Genomic DNA, 19913 nt, shown 5'->3' on the forward strand with positions numbered 1-19913 from the left:
CTCTACTAAAAATACAAAAAATTAGCTGGGCATGGTGGTGCGTGCCTGTAATCCCAGCTACTCAGGAGGCTGAGGCAAGAGAATTGCCTGAACCCAGGAGGCGGAGGTTGCGGTGAGCCAAGATCGCGCCATTGCACTCCAGCCTGGGTAACAAGGGTGAAACTCCGTCTCAAAATAAATAAATAAATAAATAAATAAATAAATCAAAATAAATAAATAGGTTAAATAAATAAAAATGTATCAACCTGTCTGCCAGAATTTACCTTTTAAGTACATAAAAAGCAGGCATTTAAGTAAATAAAAAGCAAGTATAGTAACTATGCTACTAGAAAATCAATCAAGCAATCAATCAATCTATCTATATGCATATATAGAGAGAGATGTTTTTTTGTTTTGTTTTGTTTTTTGTTTTTTTTTCTGAAACCCCCATGACTAGAAAAATCAGATGGAGAAAACACTAACTTGCTGGAAAGAATCTCTGCCAAATTTCCATTTGCTAAGAAAGAACACCTGTCATGTTTCCTGAAACCTTCACTATTTAAAATGCTCCTTTAGGAATATAGTAAGAATTTACTTTCTTGGATGAAAAAAAAAAAAAAAAGCACTATCCTTTTTTATAGAAAACCTTTAAGTGTTCTGCATCTGTTGCTAGTATTCATAGTGTGATTATAGATTGTGATTTCCCTATTGTGATTCTTCCCTTATGTTACCCAGTGGGCAGAACTTTTATCTCAGAGACTGTCACAAATGAAATACCCAAAGATGTACAGTGAAATAGGTGTCTCCTTGATGGAATAAAGTTAATATGCCTACCTTGTTTACACACACACACCACTCACGCACAATATCATTTTTTCCCAGTACCCAGTTGTTTAAGTATTTTGCTTTTCTCAAGCATCTAAAATTAGCTATTTAAAAAAAAATCATTTAGTCTTTATTTACATGCATTAAAAAGCACAGTTTTCTCTTACAGAGGCTGTATATCTCAATCAGTATTTTGAGATGCCTCTAAATACAAAGAAAGTTCTTCAAAATTTCTGTATCTACTTATTAAAATCTGCCTTCACAAATGAACAGATTCTTCAATTTTCACAAAATAGGTGTTTCTCCACTAAGAGAATCTTATCTTTTTTGAAACTTGACAGAAATTAAGATTTCCTTTCCATAAGCAAAACAGATTATTTGTGGGAAAAAAATCTGTGGTGCTTGAGTAGAGGGCACTGTATTCTTTGAGGTTTCTGGAAGTAATATTCTCCAGTGTGCAACTGAGTGAACAGTCAGCCTGTCTGATTGCCCTGCTGGATATTGTTTTAAACTGCAGCTGCTCTATGTAGCACTTGATCCACCAAACACATTTTAACTGTTATTCAATCTGTTCTTAAAAACGTAGCCAAAAATGCTGCCATGGCTTGTTTTATACATTTGTCCTTAAAGACCACAGCAGAATTTGTTAGTCTTTAATTTTGTAAAGCAATACTTAGTCTTGAAATTTTCGTGTTCAAACTCCCACCATTCTCCTGAATTTAAACTTAATATTTAGCAAATATTATGTTTATGTCCTTATTAATTAGACAATAGATTTGCAAACATGAAACATATTCTAAAATTTTAAAAATTAATTAAAATAACATTAGTCACCCTTTGACACTGATTTCCCACTGTCAACTAAATGTATCTTTTCTCACCTCTCTTTTTCAGTTCCTCTCCCCTGCTTGCCTTCTCTTTTACCATATTCTGTAACTCTCTTTTTTATAATTCTAATTTTAATTTAGAGTCACTGACTTTGTTTAAAAACAGCACATGCAACTGTAGTATTTTTTGGTGACCAATGTAGTCAAGCGTACTGTTTAGTAAAGTATTTATTAAATTTCTTCAAAAAGAAATATCTTTGTCTACATGGAAAATTAACTTCTGCTAAATTATGATTTGATAAAATTATTATTTTTCTATACCTTTAAATGCTTTTTGTGGTGCTGGTATTTTTAATTATATTTACTTTAATATGGGAAGTTTTAAAATATGTTGCAATTAAAAGGAAGCATTCAGCAAGTGTCTTGATGTCTTGGTTAAGGCCTATAAATACAATGATTTAAAAAGCATTGCTGATTATAATATCATCTTCTAACAGGTTGCCACCTTGTGGGTTTTGAAAAATATGGTTAACACATTTCATAGATTGCATAAATATCCTGCTCTATATTTTATTTATTTTTCTCTTAGGTGAAGGATCTGGCTATCTAATCACTCTTAAGCAGTATCTAGGGATCATTTTGAACCCGAAGTATCACTTTGCAAACATCTAGATTATGTGAATTCAAACTAACAGATTAAATGCCATTCATTTTGAATAGCCTCTAGACCATTAGTAGAGTTGGTAGTGTTATTATTTAAAGCAACTGCACATAAAATACACCAATGCATCTATTTATTCTCATGCTCATTCATTACCAACAATAAATTTCTTTCTCACATTTTTTTAGTTTGATTCAGATAATTAATTTAGAGGATGCTGGCTTTCCTTGATTGCTCGTTTTATAGAAATAACAAGTTGTAACTTAATTGGGTAACCAGTCACAAATGCAGTACAGAGAAAAACATATTCCATGTAATAAAGTTTTCAGTCAATTAGGAAAGAGATTTGTTTAATTCATCTCCCAATTCCCCTGCAGTTCTAAGCAGAGTGTCCTTCACATAGACACTCAACATTACTTTCTAAATTAAAGTTCATAATTTAAATACTTAAATTATATCTAGCATGTCTTTTCTGTCAAAGATGTTGGCTTCTAAGACCTATAATTGTGAGATTTAATGTGACTAGTTATTGATTTCCCTTAAGAAGGGCAGTCAAACTTGCAATTCTCTGTTCTAAAAGGCAAGATACTATGTATTATTTGCACCTATTATGTGTTAATTAGGATACAGCTCAATTTATCTCATTTACTAAAAATAAGAATTTCTAACCAAAGAACAATTTGAAAAATATTATATATAACCATATCATTTTGTGAATTTTAATGATCAATATATTATCTTAGGCAATAAAAGATTTTGCGTTCATCAACATATTTTAGAAATGCAAAAGCTCTACTAAAGAGACTTTTTAAAGTTTTTTCAATTTACTTATAGTTATGATAATTTATTGCTCTGTATTATGAATAACTATCAAAACATATGCTGCTTTTGTCCTGTGGCACCTAAAACAAAATCAAATTTTTCATTATGACATCCTATACCTTTCAAGAGTAGTCATGCCTATATATGCAGCCTTAGTTACTGCCACTTCCTCAAATTTGATGTGCCACCCCTACTGAAATAGTTTGAATTTTTCCTAATGTGGCATATTTCATACCTCTGTCTTATCATAAAGTTTCCTCTGCTAAATCTATCCATCCCTTCTTGCTTAACTGTAAAACTCCTACTTATTTTTTAAGACTCAGCCTAAGTGTTACCTCTTGTTTTAAGTATTCCCTGAATTTCCTTAATGGAGCTGATTATTTATTGCTTTTGGGTGATCTACCACAAATATATATATTACTGTATTCAATTGCTTTATCTTTCTGAATCTTCTATTAGACTCTTCAAAGAAAGATACTGTGACATATCTATCTTCACATTTTCTATGTCAAGCATAGTGCCTGACATGTGTTAGGTGTTCAAAGTATTTATTGGTTGAATAAAGAATGAATGAATGAATTTTAAGGATTTGTCATGTATTTGCATTATAGTAATACATTTATTGTATCTGAAGCTAGCAGTAACTGAAAAGTAAACTTCATTATAAAACCAAAACATATAAAAAATCAATAAACTATTATTTACTTAGCAAATGCTTATCAATTGCAGCTGTTGTTTGCTCCCACTGAGAGTTTCTCCTCTATCAAAACTTCCAGTTTTGGTAATGGTACTTCAGTGAGGTAATAATTGGCCTGAGTGAGTTGATATTGAGGAGCTAATACTCAGTGGAGTACCTTCAGGAAGCAGAAGCCAGCAGAATTACAAAACATATGCAACACCTACGTTCTAAATCCCATTATGAGCACCAGCATCAGTGTAGGTACACTAACGTTAATGATATATACCAATATTAAATGTTTGTTATCTTTTACCTCTGGGTTTTATGTCTATTCATTTATTTATTCATTCAACAAATATATTTTGAATGGCTAAGTTGCAGGAACTGGCCTCAGTGTTAAAGACACAAAAATACTCTAAATGGACATGCAAAGTGCTATGACAGATTTTGTCTTCTGGAGCTTACATTTTAAGAAGAAAGTAAGAAAAACTATAGTTACCCAAACACTCACTTAATTACATTTGTGATAACATTATATATGGAATGACATACTGTCTCATATATATGTTTAACTGGAGAACTAATCTATTTTTATGATGAAAAGTTTTGCAGGAATTTGGGAGACGAATGTACATTTTCTATATCAAGAGTAGCTACTTATTCTAATTACAGTTTCAAAATTTCTACAGGATCTTGCTCCCTTTTCACAATTTAAAAATACTTATAATTATAAAGCAGGCATTACAATTGATGCACAGAAATTAAAAGAATAAGAGAATGCTATGAATAATTACACACCAAAAAATTGGATAACCTAGAAAAATGGGAAAATTCGTAGAAATATAAACGTTACCAAGACTAAATTGTAAGGAAACAGAAAATCTACATGGACCAGTAACTAGTAAGAAGACTGAATCACTTAACAAAACCCTCCCAACAAAGAAAGGCACAGTACCAGATGGCTTCACTGGTGAATTCTACCTTACATTTGAAGAATTAACTTCAATCCTTCTCAAACTCTTCCAAAAAAATTGAAGAGGGGAAAATATGTCTAAATTTATTTATTGCTGTCAGCGCTGCCCTAATACCAAAGCCAGAGTCACCACAAGAAAAGTAAACTATAATCCAATATCCCTTCTGAACATGGATGCAAAAATCCTCAACAACATGCTAGTAAGCTAAATCTAGCAGCAGGTTAAAAAAATATATAACACAAAAAAGTGGAATTTATTCCTGAGATGCAACAATGGTAAAATGTACACAAATCAATAAATGTGATATACCACATTAACGGAGTGAAGAATAAAAGTCACATGATTGTATCAATGGATGCAAAAAATGTATTTGACACCATTTCATTATTAAAAACTCTCAAAAACCTAAGTGTATTAAGAAATTTACCTCAACATAATTAAGGACATATATGAAAAGCTCATAATTAACATCATACTGAATGATAAGAAACAAAAAGCATTTTCTTTGTGATCAGGAAAAAGGTAAGCATATCCATTCTCTCCACTTCTAATCAAAATACTATTGTAAGTCCTAGCCAGAGGAGTTAGTCAAGAAATAGAAACAAAAGACATCCAAGTCAAAAAGGAAGAAGTAAAATTGTCCCTGCCTACAGATGAGAAAATCCTAAATGTGGAACAACATAAAGATTCATGGACCACAATGAGATGTCATCTTCCCCCAGTTAAAGTGGGTATTATCAAACAAACAAACAAAAAATGTGGAGAAAAGGGAACTCTTATACCTTGTTAGTGGGAATGTAAATTAGTCAAGGCATTTTAAACAATAGTAGGGAGGTTTCATAAAAAAAGAAAAACTGGAACTACGTAAGATCCAGCAATCCCACTGCTGGGTATATATCCAAAAGAAAGAAAATCAGCATATCAAAAGGATACTGGCACTTCCATGTTTATTGCAGCACTATTCACAAGATATGGCTATTGTGAATCAACTGTGTCCATAAATAGATGAATGGATAGGGAAAAACGTGGCATATATTATAATGGAGCACTATTCAGCCATAAAACTGAAATCCTGTCATTTGCAGCAACATGAGTAGAACTAGAAGATGTTAAGTGAAATGAGCCAGGCATGGAAAAATGGATATTGCATATTCTCATGCATATGTGGAAGCTAAAAAAGTTGATCTCATGGAAATAACGAGTAGAATGATGGTTACCCCAGGCTGAGATGGGTGGCTTGGAAGACAGGGATGAAGAGAGGTTGGTTAATGGGTTCAAAAATACAGTTCAATAGAATAAATTCTGATGTTTGATAAACGGGGATTATAGTTAATGCTAAGTTACTGTATATTTTAATAAGAAGAAAGGCTTGGAATGCTCCCTACATAAAAAAAATGATAAATGATTTATGTTATAAATGATAATCCAATTATCACAATTTGATCACTAAACATTGTATACATCTACAAAAATATCACATATATCCCAGAAATATGAATAATCATTATGTATCAGTAAAGTTGAAGAGTCTCCACTAAAAAAAAAAAAACTGTTAGAACTAATAAATCAATCAGTAAAGTTGCAAAATACAAAATTTATATACAAAAAATCAACTGTGTTTCTATATACTAAAAATAAACTATCCTAAAAGGAAATTAAAGAAATAATCCTATTTGCAACAGCATGAAAAAAATAAAATATCATAGAATTTTATTTTTATTCTTGGTTAAGAATAAACTTAACCAAGAAGGTGAAAGACTTGTACACCAAAAATTACAAAATAGTAGGCCGGGCAAGGTGGCTCACACCTGTAATCCCAAAATTTTAGGAGGCTGAAGCTGGTGGATCACCTGAGGTCAGGAGTTCAAGATCAGCCTGAACAACATGCTGAAACCCTGTCTCTTCTAAAAATAAAAATATTGTGACCAATCTTCTACACTAGCTGCCTTTCAAAACAGGTAGTAATTAGCTGAATTTAATGATAAAATGAAGACAGGCAGAGGTTGCAGTGATCCAAGATCATGCTATTACATTCCAGCCTGGGTTACAAGGGCGAAACTCCNTCTCTTCTAAAAATATAAAATTAGCAGGGTGTGGTGTTGAGCACTGTAATTCCAGCTACTTGGGAGGCTGAGGCAGGGAAATCACTTGAACCCAGGAGGCAGAGGTTGCAGTGATCCAAGATCATGCTATTACATTCCAGCCTGGGTTACAAGGGCGAAACTCCATCTCAAAAACAAACAAAATAAAACAAAACCTACAGAAGAAAAATTACAAAAGGCACAAGTAATTAGAAATACATCCTATGTTTATGGATTAGAATACTTAATAATCTTAAAATGTCCATACTATACAAAGCAATCTACAGATTCAATTCAATGCTTATCAAAATCAGGGACATGTTTTTCCACAAATAAAGAAAAAATACTAACATGCATACAGAACCACAAGAGATCTTGAATAGCCAAAGAATTCTGGGGCAAGAACAAAAGTGTTGGGTTCACGCTTCCTGATTATATATTACAAAGATACAGTTAACCAAAACAGTGTAATACTGGATAAAAACAGAAATACAGACCAAAGGACCTCCAGATGAACCTGGAGGGCATTACACAGTAAACTAAACCAATCACAGGAGGATAAATACTTCATTATTCCACTTCCATGGCAAATCTAAAATAGTCAAACCCAAAGAAACGGAGTAGAATGGTGGTTGCCAGCAGATAGGAAGAGGGGGAAATAAAGAGCTGTGGTTCAATGGGTATAAAGATTCAGTCATGCAACATGAATAAGTTCTACAGAGCTGTTGCATAATATTGGACTTATAGTTAATACAATATTTCACACTTAAACATTTGTTGTAATGGTAGATTTCACATTAATTATTCTTAATAACAAAAGAAATACTTGTAAATTTTTGTGAAATCATTAAAACTTTATCCCTATAATTTTGTAACTGAATTGAAGTAATACTTCAAAATTTTAAGAAAATAAGACAGTTTTATTTGAGAAAGTTGCTATAATATATACATATTCACAAAACTATTTTTAATTAATATAAATTTGTTCTCAACCTTTCTGAACAGCACATGATATTATTTTTACCTGTGTATTCAAGATGAAATCCTGCAGCAGAAACACTGATGTCTGATTGAAAATTTAGATACAGATTGTTAGACGTACTATTCAAAAGATGAGGTATTGTTGTTCCTGAAATGATAATTGAGAAGGCAAGCCAATGGTCAGGTAATAAATACTATAACAAAATGAAGTAAGTTTACTAATCAGCCAATAGATTACCACTAAAAATATGCATTAATTAAGCTGTTTCTCAAAAATATTTAATAGAAATATTTTTTTTCACAATCCTCTTTCATTGTACTTTTCCTGTTTCCAAGAAGACAGACCACTTGAGATGACTTTAAATTGCTTCTTAAAAATAGGTAGGAGCAAAAAGAGCTGGCGAGAGTTAAAGCTGTATATTTGACATGGTTACCTAAAATAAATGTTAAATTTCATGTGAATTTCAGTATTGCATGCATGAGCTAATAATAAACAATAAATACAAATATATGTAAAGTTATATTTTGTTAAAAACATGAATGTTTCCAATGATTGTGTTCAAGGAGATTATTACTGTGTATTCTCTCTGTTTTCCAATATGTTTTTTGGAAGACTGTTATACCAGAAGCTTCTGATTATCAAAGTATAACCAGTTTTAACTGCCTGATATAACATATTTGTGAATTAATTTTAAAAGAAACAAAAACAATAAATAAAACAGAGTTTGCAAACTAAAAATGAATAAATAATAAGCTTAATTTTGAACTTTGCTTGTGATTTTTTTTTTTTTTTTTTTTTTTTTTTTTTTTTTTTTTTTTTTTTTTTTTTTTTTTTTAGATGGAGTTTCAGTCTTGTGGACTGGGCTGGTATGCAGTGGTGAAATCTTGGCTCACCACAACCTCTGCCTCCAGGGTTAAAGTGATTCTCTAGCCTCAGCCTCCTGAGTAGCTGGGATTACAGGCATCCGCCACCATGTCCAGCTAATTTTTACATTTTTAATAGAGACAAAGTTTTACTATGTTGGCCAGGTTGTTCTTGAGCCCCTGACTTCAGGTGATCCACCCAGGTTGGCCTCCCAAAATGCTGGGATTACAGGTGTGAGCCACTGTGCCCAGCCTGCATGTGATTTTTATAGTATAGTAACAAGCTTGTATGAGTCAGATAATATAGTCATTGATTTCCTTTTCATAGTGAATTAAAGTTAGACAGATAGAGAAAGATAGATTACTCTATACCAGGTCAAGTACCTCTGACAGCAAAGCTGGCAGTCAGCTTTCCAAATAATTTCAATTATGAACTACTGTTACTTTTGTCTTTCAGCAAATGTATTATAATTATGATTTTCTGGATTTCTGAAGGAGATCAAATTTATTTTATTAAGTTATTAAGTTGGAAAATATAAAATATCTATTTGAATTAGTTATTTCTTGACTTTGCTATTGAGCTAATAGTTTAAGATCTTTGACTCCAACTCTAGCAGTTTCTAATGGCAAGCATGAAAATAACTAAGCATTAATTCTACATTTTAAGACAAAGATCAACAAGCATATGAGTTGAGATCATTACATACATTTCTTTATAAGTAACTAGCTTCTTTATATTTGCTTTGTACAACTTTGTGGACCTCATCCCTGATATCTTCTATGAAATAACAAAAGGAACTTATTACAGAGCACACAGTTGCTTTTTTTTTTGGCCATAGTGTGCTAACAGCAACAACTGAAGACAGGGATAAACAGAAACTTAAAAGGTCATGTCACCTGCCTTAAGTCTCTTAGAGGATCTTGGTGATTAAGAGTTTTAGTTCTGGAGTCACACCAGTGGGGTCCCAATCTCATTCTAACATTAGTTGTACAATCGCAAGGAACTTAATCTACCTAAGCCTCAATTACATAGGTCTGCTAGAGAGATCAAATAAGGAAATGCATGGCAAATATCAAACAAAGCTAGCACTTGGTAATCAACCGCTGTTACTTATCACTTTTACTATCATTATATTATTATTTTAAAAGTATTACAGATGGGTGTGGTGGCTCATGTATTAATCATGGGATTACAATTCCAGCTTATCAGGAGTCTATAAGACAGGAAGATCACTTGAGGCCACGAGACTGGGCAACATAGGGAGATCCAACCTCTAAAATATAATAAAAAATAAAAAATAATTGGGATTGTGGCACACGCCTATAGTCCCAGCTATTCAGGAAGCTGAAGCAGATGGATCACTTAAGCTTAAGAATTCAAGGCTGCAGTGAGCTATGACTGCACCACTGCACTCCAGCCTGGGCAACCCAGCCAGACTCTATCTCTAAAAATGAAAATAATAATAATAATAATAATAATAATAAAATATTACCCCTAACCTATTATAAATAAAAGTGTACTAAAAATTGTATGAGAGTTTTCTAAGATTTCTATCTAAATCTGTATTGTTCATGCCTAAATCCAATAACACCTGCTCCAGGTATTTCTTTCTTTTCCACATTGGTGATGCTAAAAATTGATTCCGCTACTCTATTTAAAAATCTCTTAAAAGCTTAAATCCATTCAAATTTGTTCCAGCATATCTGAAATGAATAAGTTAATAGGTTAGCTATATTCATATTTCTAGAGATTAAAAAAATAGTAAAAAATTAACAAAATAAAACTTTTTATTTCAACGTCTATATGCCAAAAGAAAATTTTAAATTATTGCATAAATTACCTTTAAAATGTCAATAAATCTAGCTGGGTGTTGTGGCTCACACCTGTAATCTCAGCACTTTGGGAGGCTGAGGCAGGTAGATCACCTGAGGTCAAGAGTTTAAGACCAGCCTGGCCAACACGGTGAAACCATGTTTCTACCAAAAAATACAAAAATGAGCTGGGTGTGGTAGTGCATGCCTATAGTCCCAGCTACTCTGGAGGCTGAGTCAGGAGAATTCGCTGGACCTAGGAGGCAGAGGATGCAGTTAACCAAGATCTCACCACTGCACTCCAGCCTAGGAGACAGAGTAAGGCTACATCCCAAAAAATAAAAACCTTAATAAATCTAACATATTTTAGAAACCAGTCAACATCTTATATAAAAAAATAAGACTTTTATTTTATTTCTTCTGGTCCTGTTAAACATGCATATACTAACTTTATACAATTGTGTTCATTTCCTAGAAATAATTCTGTATTCTCTTTATTCTCACTTAAGAGTATCTTGTAGCATTTACCTGGTTGTTATACTAACTCAGTGATCACTGTCATGACTCCATAGCACACAATTCAAAGCACAGTCTAATTTTTAATTATTATTGCTCATCCATTTCCTTTAAGGAAAAGGGCACACATACTATTCCTGAACCCCAACTCAGCTGAAACTATTGCTAGTAACATAAAACCATCAATAAATAATTACACAAATATAGAAATAAGTAATAAGAATATAATTAGGTTTTAAACAGCAATATTGATATCAAATCTTTTAAACTTCAGTCCTTGTATTTTTGTGTATAGTTTGTAAAAAGCAAATTAAAACTACCAAGTAAGAGTTGTAGGTAACTCTTTATTTTTTTATATTCCAGTTATTTCTGCATTTTAATTAAGCACAGATATCTTATTTACCTGAATAACTTCCAAGCCTTGGAGCATTGTTGTCTCCTCCATCATAAAAGTCCAGAGAATCCCAATTATGTTCTGTAGCAAAGCTAACAACTTGCACCTGTGAAATAATAATTACAGGTAAGAATGTAAATTTCGAACCAGATACACATAACTATAGTCCACCATACCACCTTGGAAAAGAGAGTTCAAATTCTAGACCACATGATTGTGACCCTTTATAGAAGGGTTTTTGACAGAACTGATTTTTGCCATTATTGCACTGGCTTACATGGACTGATTTTTACATAGAAAAGCCTTTGTAGCACCTAGCAATGTTCATTACGGGTATAACCTGAGCAGTGTCTGTTATTATCTCAGAACATTCCCTTTTCAAAAGCTTTGAGTTAATCCAAAGACTCAGTGCCAGAATCTCAATGCATGTTCAAAACAATTGGTTCATTTTATTTATATGTTACTGATTGAGTTTTCTGATTTGCTTGTAGCTTTTAGGAAAAACCAGATTTGTGGTCTACAAGCCTACAGGACCTTAGAACATGCCTTTTTAAAACCAGGTTTATTTCTGGATACTTTTAATTTATCCTTTTCTTGCATAAAATTTGCTCAATTTCTTCTCTTCCTTTTATTTAAAGATTTTTAACATGGATATTTTTAAGAAGTCTCATTATGGATGGCCAAAAGTAATATTTTGTAATTAACTCAAATGTGTATTTATAAAATTATTTTAATGAATAGGGTTATAATAACTAAGTCACTGTGAAAGTCCTTAAAGTTGAGAAAGGGAATACTGGGGAAGCTTAATTCTCTCCTGTCTATTAAATTTTATTTAAAGAAAGAGGCATATGTTACTTTATTGCACAACACTTGGCACAGCTTGAGCTTTTGCAAGAACCCACAGGACTCTCACAACTGCAGATACTATCTATTTTGCTATTTAAAAAAAAAAATTGTAGTTTTAGAAGAGAAAAAGGAATAATTTTATTACGTTTCTTTTTTTACCTGAACTGTGTTGAAAATATACATACTGCACTCATTCACTAAATAATTGCAGCAATTTCACTCATTAAATTTTCTTATCTGTGAAATAACCCATCATTATTCTTTCACAAAAATGAATGCTGGTGCCTCTTTCCAGGGGTGAATGCCACATGGCAATAGATACCCTGCCTGTATGATTGGCATTAGACCTCATGGCAATGTTCTAAGACAGGAAGAAGAGCAGAAGTAAAGCTGTATAATTGTAATACCTCCTTAAACAATTATCAATTCCCTCTTCATATCTGAATTTCCCTTTCTTTCACTTTAGGGGAAGAAAATACTGCATTCAGCTTTTTGAAAAATGTGAAGATTCATGCAGAAGTTGACATTTGGGCTAAGCTTAAGATATTGAGTTTTTCCACAGAAGGAAATTATTGAGTGTCTAACAATGTAAAAGGAGGCAAATCATGAGCTAGATTTAGTAGACCGTGAGTAATCTTATTTAGCCACAGTGGAGGTTATTTACACAAGGCGAAATACACATGTAAAGTTAGAGAAAGTATTAAAAAGTTCGAAAGAGTAGAGCTTAGTAGCTAAATACAAGATAACTTAGAATCAAAGAGCCTGGGTTTGCAACCTCCTGGCTCACTCTACTCACTGGCACGTCACTCTAGGAAGGTTGTTAATCTTTCTGTTCCTTAGATTATTTACATAAATCATTATCATAAGGGTATCTAATTCATAGATCCATTGTAAAAATTAAATTAGTTAATTCATATAAAGTGCCCAGCATGTGGTAAGGACTCAATAAATCTTAGCTATGAGGAAGATTGGGGAGAGACTCAACAGAAAACTAAACACTAGCATAATAGCTGTGCACTTCAAGACACAGCGATATCTTCAGTTTTCCGGTAAAAGTTTTAGAAGTCAGAGGAAGAAAATAATTAGGACTGTGCTCTAAGTACACCACTGCATTGGGCAAAGAAAGTAAAAGTGAAAAGACAATTTCAATACCTATTTCAGTAATATTTCAATATGTATTGCAGTAAAAAACAACAAGAGACTGAAGTGTATTGGAGGCAGGAGTAGTAAAAATGGGAACCCAGATGTCACATGTGTTGCTGTAGAGGAAGTTATTAAATTTTGTGTGATGTGAATAGGAGAGGATGTGAAAGTATAAATTTGAGAATAATTTCTTTTCTGTTTTTTAGGTTCTGGGGTACATGTGCAGAGCATGCAGGATTATTGCATAGGTATATACATGGCAAGGTATTTTGCTGCCTCCATCCCCCTGTCACCTATATTTGGCATTTCTCCCCATGTACCTCCCCAACCTCTACAACCCCTGCTGTCCCTCTCCTAGCCCTCCCCACAGACCCCAATATGAGATGCTCCCTCCCTGTGTCCATGTATTGTCATTTTTCAACACACTCACTATGAATTCTCACTATAAGTGAGAACATGCAGTGTTTGATTTTCTGTTCTTATGTCAGTTTGCTGAGAATGATGGTTTCTAGATTCATCCATGTCCCTACAAAGGACACAAACTCATCGTTTTTTATGGCTGCATAGTATTCTATGGTGTATATGTGCCATATTTTCCCTGTCCAGTCTATCATTGATGGGCTTTGGGTTGGTTCCATGTCTTTGTTACTGTAAACAGCTTTGTAGTGAACATACGTGTGCATGTGTCTTTATAATAGAATGATTTATCATCCTTAGGGTTTATACCCAGTATCGAGATTGCTGGGTTAAATGGAATTTCTATTTCTAGATCCTTGAGGAATCACCACACTGTCTTCCACAATGGTTGAACTAATTTACACTCCCACCAACAGTGTATAAGTGTTCCTATTTCTCTACACCTTCTTCAGCAATCTGCTGTCTCTAGATTTTTTAATGGTTGCCATTCTAACTGGCATGAGATGGTATCTCGATATGGTTTTGATTTGCATTTCTCTAATGACCAGTGATGATGAGCATTTTTTCATGTTTGTTTGCCTCATATATGTCTTCTTTTGAAAAGTGTCTGTTCACACCCTTTGCCCACTTTTGAATGGGTTTGTTTGTTTTTTTTTCTTGTAAATCTGCTTTAGCTCTTTGTAGATTCTGGATATTAGCCCTTTGTCATTGGAAGTTCTAGCCAGATCAATCAGACAAGAAAAAGAAATAAAGGGTATTCAATTAGGAAGGGAGGAAATCAAATTGTCTCTATTTGCATGATTGTATATTTAGAAGATCCTGTTACCTCAGCCCAAAATCTCCTTAAACTGATAAGCAACTTCAGCAAAGTCTCAGGATACAAAAATCACTGCAGAAATCACAAGCATTCCTATACACCAACACGAGATTAACAAAGAGCGAAATCAAGAGTGAACTCCCATTCACAATTGCTACAAAGAGAATAAAATACCTAGGAATACAACTAACAACGGATGTAAAGGACCTCTTCAAGGAGAACTACAAACCACTGCTCAATGAAATAAAAGAGGACACAAACAAGTGGAAAAACATTCCATGCTCATGGTTAGGAAGAATCAATATTGCCAAAATGGCCATACTGCCCAAAGTAATTTATAAATTCAACACTATCCCCTTCAAGCTGCCAATGATCTTCTCCACAGAACTGGAAAAAACCACCTTAAACTTCATATAAAACAAAAAGAGCATCTGCATATAGCCAAGACAATCCTAAGCAAAAAGAATAAAGCTGGAGACCTCACACTACCTGATTTCAAACTGTACTACAATGCTATAGTAATCAAAACAGCATGATACTGGTACCAAAACAGAGATATAGACCAATGGAACAGAACAGAGGCCTTGGAGGCAATGCCACACATCTACAACCATCTGATCTTTGACAAATTTGACAGAAACAAGCAATGGGGAAAGGATTCCCTGTTTAATAAATGGTGTTGGGAAAACTGGCTAGCCATGGGCAGAAAGCAGAAACTGGACCCCTTCCTGACACCTTACACTAAAATTAACTCCAGATGGATTAAGAATTTAAACATAAGACCTAACACCATGAAAATCCTAGAAGAAAACCTAGGCAAAACCATTCAGGACATAGGCATAGGCAAGGCCTTCATGACTAAAACGCCAAGGCATTGGCAACAAAAGCCAAAGCAGACAAATGGGATCTAATTAAACTCCAGAGCTTCAGTACATAAAAATAAACAGTCATTAGCATGAACCAGCAACCAACAGAATTTTTTCCCAATGGGGAAATAATTTTGCAATTTCTTTTCTTTTCTGAGTTATTCAGAGTAGTGGGGTAGCAAGAGCTAAAATATAGACAACTCCAGGAAAATCTGTTATCTAGGTGGGAGAAAGAAAGTCAGTTAACTTCTGGATACATATGTCTAGTGTGTATAGCTGAATAATGGCTCCTGAAGATAGGTTCTGGTCCCTGGAACCTGTAAATACTACCATATATGGAAAGGGTCTTTCAGGTAAGCTTACTTTAAGAATCTTGAGAAAGGGGAAAAGGGCCACAGGGAGATTCGACACTCATAGAAGAGAAGACCATGTGAGCCCAGAGGCAGAAATTGGAGTGATGTGGCCAGAATTCAAAGAATGCCAGCAGCCACTACAAGCAGAAAAAAAAGGAAGAGATTCTCTCATTCTTGAGACCTTGGATGGGGAAGGAACAAGGGAAGAAGGGTTCTGCCAGCAAATTAATTTCAGTGCAGTAAAGCGGATTTTGGACTTCTGGCCTCCAGTGCTATGAGGAAAAAAAAAAAAAATCTATTATTTGTGACTATAAAACTCATGGCAATTTCTTACAGCAGCCAGAGAGATGTAATATAATTTGCCACTGGGATTGGAGGTACATTGTGAAAGTAGTTTGGCATAATAAAAATATAAAGAATGTAGAAGCAGAATTTGGCCAGAAGAACAGGCAGATGATGCTATAAGATCTGTTAAGGGACTCAAATAAATGATGGAGTACCCACTATGACAGAAAGCACATGAAACCCAATTGAAGATTTTAAAAGAGGTAACTATTCACTCAGTGTTCAGAGTAACTTTGTATTAAATATAGCTGTCTGTCATGGCAATGGAATAATTTTATGAGGCAATGTATTTCCAATCATTAAAAGTAGGCATCTATCATATAGCTGTTCAAATTCTATTTAACTTTAGATTTTATAACATCATGATAAACATGTTGTAAATTGATACAATAATGTAACCAATATGTTTTACCCCTATGGTTTATTACATAAATATTTCCCTTTTCTTGGTAACTAGCACTGTTACTTTTGAATGCAGTCCCACTGAAATTCACCAATAGACTCTGCTAATATAAACAAACAAATGAATCCACTCTTTCACACAAAGAGTTGGAAACTCTCATGTTATATTAACTTAACAAATTAATCTATCTGTTGAGGTTATTCCCAAAGAACGTTCAATTACTCTGTATTATCATAGTTTTTCAGCATTCCAAATGTTTCTTCTTCTCTCCTCTTTTCACCAATGACTATCCCATTTTATCTCATATATTATTTATTGAATATTCATATAATTCTTTATTCACACACATATTTGGCCCAACAGAGAAAAATATTAAACATTGCTTTGAACCTAGTGTACTAGCCAAGTAGCTTTTACGTAAATTTAGTAAAGTTTCAGATATAAGTCATATACATATATTGTGTGTGTGTGTGTGAGTGTGTGTGTGTGTGTGCGTGCTACAAGTTCATGTGACTCAGTGATGTGGCTAAAACTAGCATCCATATCAGTGGCTAATTAGAAAAAAGTCTGATAGTTTTTTCTGGCCTGTTTAAAATTAAAAGCCCAAAGTGCTTCATACACTGTATGTTTGCTAAACGCTCTGCTAAACTCAAATTTTGTTTTCCAAAGTGAAGTCAATAAGCTAAGTACTTCCTCAGTGAAAGGTTTTAGTGTTATTTATGTGTCCAGTTTTGAATACTATTTGCCTAGGACTACTGATATATAACATAGTTTTTCTGAAAACATTAGTAGTTTATTATGCCTGCTACCTCTCTTAAATAGTAAAATCTCCACCTGTGCATGTATTCATTGATTTGTTCTAAAAATATTTACTGAGAATATACTGCCAGGCACTGTGCAGGATGTACTTCCAGGTACTGTACTAGCTGTCAGAATGGACATGGCACTGTCCTCATGAGCTTACAGATAATTAGCAGTAACATTAAATAGGTGTTATGATAAAGAAATTCCAGGGAACGGTGAGAACATACAGCAGCAGAACTTAACCTTGTCTAAAGTTCATGGAAGGTCTTCTACAGAAAATGTATTTAAGTTGAGATAGAAATGTCGAGTAAGAATAAGCAAAATAAAAGGAGATCATAGTGTTGATGGCAGAAAGAAAAATGCGCGCAGAGGGTCCAGAGGCAAAAGAAAGCTAGGTTTTTACAATGAACTAAAATAGTGCAGATAGAGTAGTTATAAAATGAGAACAGAGCACAATGGCATAATCAATAGTATCAGAGGAGTTAAGGAGATTGCAGACAACTGAGGTATTACATACAAAAAATGATAATATTAGATTTTTACTTTCAGATGGTTATTCTGTTAGAGGTATAAGAAATAGATTGGAGGAGAATAAGGACCTAGAACAAGGATAGCAGCTACCTGATCTTGCATAGTAAAAATGTGGATGGAGAGGAACAGACTTGTTTGGGAGATTTGTGAAAGACAAACCTGATGAATTTCATTGTACCGAGTAAGAGTCAGAGAAGAATCGAGATTTCTGGCTTGTGCAACTTAATGGATGAGGAAGTTGTTCTGAGAAAGAACACTGGGAAAGATATATAATTTTGAGAAAATTCTATGAAGTCAGTTTTAGACAGGCGGATTTGACATGCCATCAAGAAGTTTAGCTGAAAATGTCCAGTGGGCAGTGGATATAGGTTGTGAAGCTTAGGTGAGAGGTCTGGGTTAGATATTGAGGTCTGGATTTCATCATTTATTCAGCTTCTCATTCAAAAATATGGTTTTTGATTGTCTATTATGATTTAGGTCCTGGACATTTCTAGCACATAAAAGTAGCTGAAGCCATGGAATTAGACAATGACCCAGAGAGAGTAAAGTGAGATAAACAAGGGCCACAGAATCTCATAAACACTAATATTTGAACAATGGGTTGAATTGGAAGAGGAGACCATGTGGGGTTATAGAAGTAGGAGCTACAGATGTAGAAGAGAAAACAAAATACAAGAAATATTGGTGTCCTGGGATCTAAGGATAAAAAAAGTCTATTAGGAGTCAAGGGAGGAACAGCAGGATAGATAGCTGCTGACAGAACGAGAAAGACGAACCACACAATGGATTTAATCACATTTAGGTCTTCTCTATGAGACTGGCTCTATTAGGGTATTGTGTGCTGAAGCCACATTGCAGTGGGTGCAGTGTGGCTTCAGCACCCAATACCCAAAAAGAGAAGATGATAACTAAAGAAATAATGCCAGGGTTTCATAATTTTAAGATGAAATGGAAATAAGTTGATGTTAATATATAGATGCTCTAGAATAACTTTCAGAAGAATATAACCAGATGATGTGGTAAATTTTCTATGAGGGTTCTAAAGATGTCATATTATTTCAGATCCGCTATAAAAGCTGGAACATGGGCAATCCTAAAATCTTTATTATTCTAATATAATAATATAGAATTAACTTCAAATTTTACAAATTGGCCATAAACCAACCAGAATGTAAGTATGCATCTCTGATCTTTGGATGTCCATAAAACTCTGAAAATGTACATGCTTTATGTTTTGTCATTGGCTTGCTGGCATATTTTACTCCCAACACCTGTCAAATGTCTGAATAATTATAAATCCATGAAGCTGATTTTTTTTTACTAAAAATTATTAAGGCATGGCATCTTGGCTACTTTTTCCACAGCTCTTACATGTCTTTAGTTTCTAAAGAAAAACTCTACAAATCAATTAGAGAAGTAATCAAGTTATATCTGTGTAGGCTAGATAATGTAATATTTATGAAGCATAACTACCTTTCATAGAACATATATAATGATTCTGCAGTAAAATATTATTAATTAATCCAGAAAAAAAAGTCTTTATGTAAAACAGAATAATTGGTCAAATTGGTCACCCCCCAAAAAAGCCATAATTAAAATAACAGGACAGTCAGTGTTGATTACCTATTTTTAAAGAGCATCCTTCTTCCTTGCTAACAGATACCTGGTTGGGTTCAATTAAGAGAGAGATGTGTACATCAGAGGAGGCTGCACTTCTTGCTTATTCCTGATACTTAATATAGTTTTATTTGAGCCAAATCGTAGTAAGTCTTTGGTTGTTGTCCATTGTATAGGTTAGGAATGGATATAATTACAATCTTGGTCAATAAAACAGGAGGGAATGTCTGCTGGCAGTTTTCCTAAAAAGCTTTCTTAACCACTGAAATGGTACATAACATAGGGACATTTTGTTTGACTCCTGGCCATTGCTATGTATGTCTGTCATGGCTAGAACTTTTGCAACCACCTCAAGA

At 33.7% G+C, this 19913-nt stretch overlaps 1 protein-coding gene across 6 annotated transcripts in view; it reads right to left on the reverse strand.

Moving 5' to 3' along the window:
- CSMD3 (CUB and Sushi multiple domains 3) overlaps positions 1 to 19913 on the reverse strand; it is a 1251170-nt gene that overhangs the window by 150934 nt on the left and 1080323 nt on the right. For all 6 annotated transcript variants that reach the window (XM_017498748.2, XM_017498749.2, XM_037727955.1 and 3 more), the window contains 2 exons: positions 11425 to 11521; positions 7873 to 7977 (listed from right to left, as the gene is read on the reverse strand). In XM_017498748.2, the coding sequence (XP_017354237.1) occupies positions 7873 to 7977; positions 11425 to 11521 (202 nt within the window). The remainder of the gene's footprint in view (positions 1 to 7872; positions 7978 to 11424; positions 11522 to 19913) is intronic.

This window comes from Cebus imitator, unplaced genomic scaffold (assembly GCF_001604975.1).
Source record: "Cebus imitator isolate Cc_AM_T3 unplaced genomic scaffold, Cebus_imitator-1.0 Scaffold250, whole genome shotgun sequence".
Lineage (NCBI taxonomy): Eukaryota > Metazoa > Chordata > Mammalia > Primates > Cebidae > Cebus > Cebus imitator.